General features: G+C 36.9%; 1 protein-coding gene across 1 annotated transcript; it reads left to right on the forward strand.

Annotated features, from left to right (window-relative positions):
• The first annotated feature begins 2074 nt into the window (after positions 1–2074).
• LOC145151428 (serine/threonine-protein kinase CTR1-like) lies at positions 2075–6129 on the forward strand. Its single transcript, XM_079075341.1, has 14 exons — positions 2075–2815; positions 2906–3207; positions 3294–3438; positions 3520–3623; positions 3707–3915; positions 4003–4244; positions 4331–4402; positions 4488–4588; positions 4678–4762; positions 4890–4988; positions 5068–5136; positions 5226–5357; positions 5440–5534; positions 5756–6129. Exons 1-14 carry the CDS (start codon positions 2219–2221, stop codon positions 5862–5864), a joined length of 2361 nt encoding a protein of 786 aa, XP_078931467.1. The 5' UTR covers positions 2075–2218; the 3' UTR covers positions 5865–6129.
• Positions 6130–6723: the final 594 nt, after the last annotated feature.

The raw sequence follows: 6723 nt of genomic DNA on the forward strand, positions 1-6723 counted from the left end.
ACCAACCACCTGGTGGCGCTTGGCGACGGTAGCAGCAACACAATCGACAATGGCGGCGGCTAACGGCGTAGCACCGATGAGACGACGACGAGACATGAGGAGAGGAGGTGGCGACGCCCACCAGAAACAGCAGTAACGACGTCCGCGGACGCTCTTCCGACGGCCTACAATCGCGACGTCCCCAACCTGTCTCCGTCTTCAATAATGGGGTAAGCAGCGGGGAAAAATAGAGGTCGCCTCCACCGGAAAACGGCAGCGACGACTTCGTCTTCACGAGACGACGCATCAGCAAAAAATGGGAATAGAAGTGTGGTGACCGCGAACGACAACATCAACGACAGCGGAACGGACGCCCGTTGGTGGTCTTCGTCGTCACCGGCGATAGAACAGCGGCAGCGCTATATGGTGGCATGGTCGTCGGCAGACAACGACCGTTCCAGGGAGCTTCGGCCGGTCGGAACTGAAGGGGGTCGGGTGGTCACTTGGTGGCCGCTAGCTGGCCGGAAAACGGGATGGTTGCGACGCCGGTGGGGAGACATAAGGGTGGTGGTGACAGCTGATGAGGGAGCCCTAGGGTTAGGGTTGTGCGACTTTATATACCTGGCACCCATTGGAACTTCATTCCATAATGACACTATTAGTCCCTCATTTCCAGATTTTTTTCAAACTAAGACAATAATTTACCTTTTTAACCCCTGTCTCCAAAAGTCCTTTCATAATGGGTCCCGAAATTACCCATCAGCCCCCTAAGCCTTCAAATCCTTTCAATTTAAGTCCCTTAATTACCAAACACACCCTAACTTCTAAAAATCTTTACAAAATACATCCTGAAATTACACTTTGACCCCCAAAAGTCAAAAAATATATCATTTGGCTCCCCGAAACCACTCTCCGCTAAATATTATTGGTTTTAGGGCCATTATAAAATAATATAAATCATAAATTTACATCTTGAGGTTCCGAGTTTATTATTTAATTACTCTATTTCAAACAGGATGTTACATGTAAGTTGAAAGAGAATAAATGCTTTTTCCTTGACGTCGAGAGGCCATGTCATTACATAAATGTATCAAGCTATAGTATAGTATGATGTGAGATAGCGACTGTGGATATGGTGGACAAAAGGAGGAGGGAGAGGGTAACTAATCAAATCATGGTCGGAGGAGATTATATAATGAAGTTTGGGATGAAGATACTCGATTAGAACAAAAATATTATCCAAATCGATTTTTTTTAATAATAGCATACTTTTCCAACTCTGTATGACAACCGGGTAAGTTTTGGTGAAACGTTTAACATTGAACAAAATTAGAAAATACAATATTCGATTTAGAACAAAAACTAATGAAATGTAAAAAAAATGGTAACATACATTTGTTCTTATATTAATCTAATCATTTAGAATAGTCATTAAGTTGGGTAAAAACCCACGTTAAAATCACGATCTTGATTGTAGGATCGTACGATCCTACGATACTACCAAGGCAAATCGATCCCGATCTTACTAGGATCATTTTTCAGTAAGATTGTGGTCGGGTCGTAAGATCGTTGGATCGTTATATTTTTTTAAAAAAAATTATAACATTTTTTCTTGAACTAACTACGTACAATAACTCATTTGAATTGTTTATCGTTAAATGATATATTAGATATGTATCTGTTATGTTTTAAATTATTTATTGTTAACTGAATGGTTAATAGACAGATGAAAATGTATTCTTATGTTTTAAAATGTTTTTGGTAGGATCTTACAATCCGATTCGATCTTACAATCACGATTTTACAAAACGAAAAAAAGGCCTAATATAAGATCACGATTTTGACAACCTTGAATTAAACTTATTGAAACTGATTGATACTCACTTAGTCAAATATAAAAAAAATTATCTATAACGTGTATGAATCAGATGTATTTAAAAATTTAACAACTAACAAGGGTTGTGGGACGCAAACATGATGTTCCAAATCTTTCAAACGTGTACATTTACGCTTTTGCCCTTTTAAACATCCCCTTTGGCCCTTTTGAACGAACACAAAATTCTTTGCACCGACTCGTAAATGGTCCAAGGATCATAAGACCCTTGATTTTACGATTTTGCCCTTCGAAACATCCCCCCTTTCCCCCACAATAACGGAAACAAAATTCTGTCGTCTTCACAGAGAATCTCCATTTGTAACTTTTAAGGGTTGAGTAGCGTAAAATCACTGAGTTTTGTTCATGGAAATACCTGCTGGACGATCGAATTACACTTTATTGTCTCAAATTCCCGACGATCACATCCAACATACTCTTCCGACGAAGTTTTCCGGCGGAACTGGTAGCGGTGGATACGAGTTACCGAAGAAGAGCGAAAGAGGAGGATTTGACTGGGACTTGATAAACTTGACTACCGATCAGAGGATGCAGCAGAATTGGCAGTCGGCATTTCCCGCGACGACTGGTGGCTTACAGAGACAATCGAGTGGGAGTAGCTATGCTGAAAGCTCGTTATCTGGTGATTGCTTCATTCCGTCGTTGTCAGCTGCGACGAGCAGTGGTGGTGGCGATCATGATGCTTACATTCATTTGCCTGATGCCGGTGATTGTGAGGCGTTGAGGTGGGAGATGATGGAGACGGGCGGTGGTGTTGTTGTTGGTGGAATGTATTCTTCGTTGAAAAGTTGGGCACAACAAACGGAGGAGGGTTATCAATTACAGTTGGCTTTGGCGCTACGGCTTTCATCAGAAGCTACTTGCGCGGATGATCCTAATTTACTAGATCATGATGAAACTGCTTCTGTGTCTTCTGCAGAAGCTCTATCACATCGATTCTGGGTATGTCCTTTTTCTACATCCTATTCAATAGCACTATGATACAACCTGATAACTGGCTGTATTCATACTCTATGAGTGATTTTATATCAGGCAAATGGTTGCTTATCTTACTTTGACAAGGTCCCAGATGGATTTTACTTTATTCATGGAATGGATCCATATGTGTGGTCAGTATGCAGTAATCCTCAAGAGAGTGGACGAATTCCATCACTGGAGTCTCTAAAAGTTGTTAATTCTGCTACTGAATCTGCATTTGAAGCAATTGTCATTGACAGAATTGGTGATCCTAGCCTCATGCAACTACAGAACCAAACTCATAGCATTTATTCTAATAGCTTGACCACAACCGAAATTGTTGAGCAACTTGCAAAGCTTGTTTGCAATCAAATGGGGTGAGTATTCAGCTCATTATGTACTTCATAAATGCTTGGCATGTCTTCTATACTATCTTATATACGAAATTTCTTTCCTTCACAAGAGGTGTAGCTTCAGCAGGAGAAAATGAATTGCTTCCATCGTGGAAGAAGTACAGTGATGACCTCAAGAAACATCTAGGATCTATTGCACTTCCCATTGGTAGACTCTCTATTGGCCTTTGCAGACATCGAGCTATACTATTTAAAGTATGTTTCTGTTGTAGTATTGAACTTTTATTAGAATCAAACGGATGTCTTATTATGTAAACTTTCTTATGACTTCTACAGGTCTTAGCTGAGACCATTGGTTTACCATGTCGAATAGCTAAAGGTTGCAAATATTGCAGAAAAGATGATGCTTCATCTTGCCTTGTTCGTATGGGCATTGACAAGTAAACAAACATGTGAATTCATTGCTTTGATGCTTTCAGATTACTCACTTATGTAAAATTGATGTCCAATTCTTTTATTTTAGGGAGGTTCTTGTTGATTTAATTGGGAACCCTGGTTGCCTCTATGAACCTGACTCTCTAATAAATGGTCCATCTTCCATCTCAATCTTTTCACCACTCCGGTTTCCACGTTCTACACATATTGACTCCACAGTTGACTTTGAGTCAATTGCCAAACACTACTTTCTAGATTCTGACTCATTAAATCTGGTGTTTGAAGATCCATCTACTGGTAAAGCTTCTTATAAGTGTTTCGACTATACAAATTGCTTCAAAACATTGAAGGTTTAAGTTTGTATTCTTCTTTTCTTGTTTGTAGGTGATGGAGATGTAGGGGATGCAGTTCATCCTCAACAATCTGATAGACATTATGTTGATATCAATATGTCTGGTCTAGTCAACAACAATGGATTTAATCCAACAAGAATGGTCGAAAATGCCCCTTTACAACATACCCTCAATGCAGATGTTTTTGACATTCCATGGACTGATATGGTTTTGAAAGAGAAAATTGGAGCAGGTTCTTTTGGTACTGTTCATCGTGCTGAATGGAATGGTGAAGTAAGTTGTAACTCGGTCTTTATTTTTATTTTATTTTTTTATTTTTTATTAAATGTGTAATTTTTCTTTATAATTCTAAATTCCAGGATGTTGCTGTGAAGACTCTGTTCTTAGAACAAGATTTTCATCCTGGAAAATTCAATGAATTCTGGCGGGAGGCAAGTTTGGTTTGTTTGTTTTTTTTTAATATTTATTTTTCTTGAAAATGCTTTTTTGACTTTTATGCCACTGTTTGTTTTTTAGGTTGCAATAATGAGACGCCTGCAGCATCCAAATATTGTTCTTTTTATGGGTGTTGTCACTGAGCCTCCAAATATGTCGATTGTCACTGAATATTTATCAAGGTCAGATTTTATTTTTATCACAGATTTTATAAAAAATCATAAAATATACAATAACCTAACTTTATGGTTTTATTTATATTGAAATACAGAGGTAGTTTATTTAGGCTTTTACACAAACCTGGTCCAAAAAAGATATTGGATGAGCGACATCGCCTGAAGATGGCTTTTGATGTGGTAATTATTAATTACTCAATTTTTTTCTATGTTATTATATCAATATTTAATATATATATATATATATATATATATATATATATATCAATATTTAATATAATGATTAATGACCTCCTTTTTTATATAGGCAAAAGGAATGAATTATCTTCATAAACGCAATCCTCCAATTGTTCATCGAGATTTAAAATCCCCCAATCTTTTAGTTGACAAAAATTATACAGTGAAGGTAAACTTGTGATACAATATTAGGTGAAATAAATAATAAATTATATAGAATATATTATTTATTCTGATTTGTTAATCAGGTATCTGATTTTGGCTTATCTCGATTGAAAGCAAATACATTTCTTTCATCCAAGTCTGCAGCTGGAACTGTGAGTTTTTTTTTATTCGATTTTGTTTCTATATTTTATAATTTATACTTTTTGTAAACTATTTGTTTATTAATTATAAATTATAACAGCCACAATGGATGGCACCAGAAGTGTTAAATGATGAACCATCAAATGAAAAATCAGATGTGTATAGCTTTGGTGTTATTTTGTGGGAGCTTATTACTTTACAAGAACCTTGGAGTAATCTAAATGCTGCTCAGGTTTGTGCCATTTATTAGTCTTTAATCTTTATAAAAAACTAAATTACTCCAACATTTTTTTATTATATATTTTTTGTTATAGGTTGTGGCAGCAGTAGGGTATAGGCACAAAAGGCTTGAGATCCCTCATAATGTAAATCGTCAAATAGCAGCCTTGATAGAAGCTTGTTGGGCAAAGTGAGTTCATTGCCATTTCATTTAGACTATATAGGGCTATTTTCGTCTTTTGTACATAGACAAGAGACTAGAGACTGTCCCACCTTTTTCATATCGGCAATGTTCTGTCTTTGTCTCTTGTCTTGTCCTGTCTGAGTCCCAGTCCCATGAGATCAATAATCAATACAGTACAACCTGTTGTGTCTTGCCATGTCCTGATGAAAAGTTGATATATATTGCAGTGAGGCGTGGAAGCGGCCATCTTTTACAAGTATAATGGAATCTTTGAGACCATTGATAAAACCTCTTACTCCTCAAGCAAGTTGTGTGGATGTTTCGGTACTACCATGATGGTGTCAAATAATATCAACTTTGCTATAGCAAAGGATATTGGGAGCAAATAAACGGATGTATGTATTGTATAACTCCACATTACACATAAGTTATGGAGTGGATTTAACAAATTAACTTGGTGGCGGAGTTCAAGTTATATAGTAATCAAATATGTTGTGTTGGATCAAACATAGTTATGCAACACATTGATGACAACCTTGTCGAAAATTTTGTTAATATTGTAACTAGTATGCCTCTATAAAGTAAAGTTGTTTGTTGGTAATCATGTTAAGGAAAGTGATGTTAGTCGGATATGTTGGGGAAAACCATTTGGTGGCAATTGTTCGTCCGGTGCCAGAAGTAACTAAATATGTAAGTTATTACCTATGGCATAGACTCAAGGTAGGTAAAACAATTTGCGTACAATGTTTCTATACATCGTGTGATGTTAGGTATAAAGATAAGAAAGTTGGTTATAGATATAATCATTTCAAATTTTTTTTAATAAATTTCAACTAATTAAAAGTAAATAAAATTCGTAAATTACATGATACCTATTAAACTCGTCCAAATTGGATTACGAGTGCAAAAAATTCATCCATTGCGGGCTGATGGGGGTATCTACCAAACTGCAACTTATACAAGAGGGACACTTGTACGCAATCTTCGTCGGATAACTCATCATGTGAGCTATTGACGATGTGCTCTAAGTCACTAAATTTCATTGTGTCAACCGTCGAGACAAATGGAAACACCTAGTTTTAAAATTGTGTGGTCGTTAAACGAGTTGCGAAATAGTCACCAAACTGCAAACATGTTATCAAGTAGGACGTTCTCTTATCAAAAGCGGAGTGCATAGTAATCCAACGAAAATATT

The sequence above is a fragment of the Lactuca virosa genome, chromosome 1 (assembly GCF_052849685.1).
Source record: "Lactuca virosa cultivar CGN04683 chromosome 1, Lactuca_virosa_CGN04683_v6, whole genome shotgun sequence".
Lineage (NCBI taxonomy): Eukaryota > Viridiplantae > Streptophyta > Magnoliopsida > Asterales > Asteraceae > Lactuca > Lactuca virosa.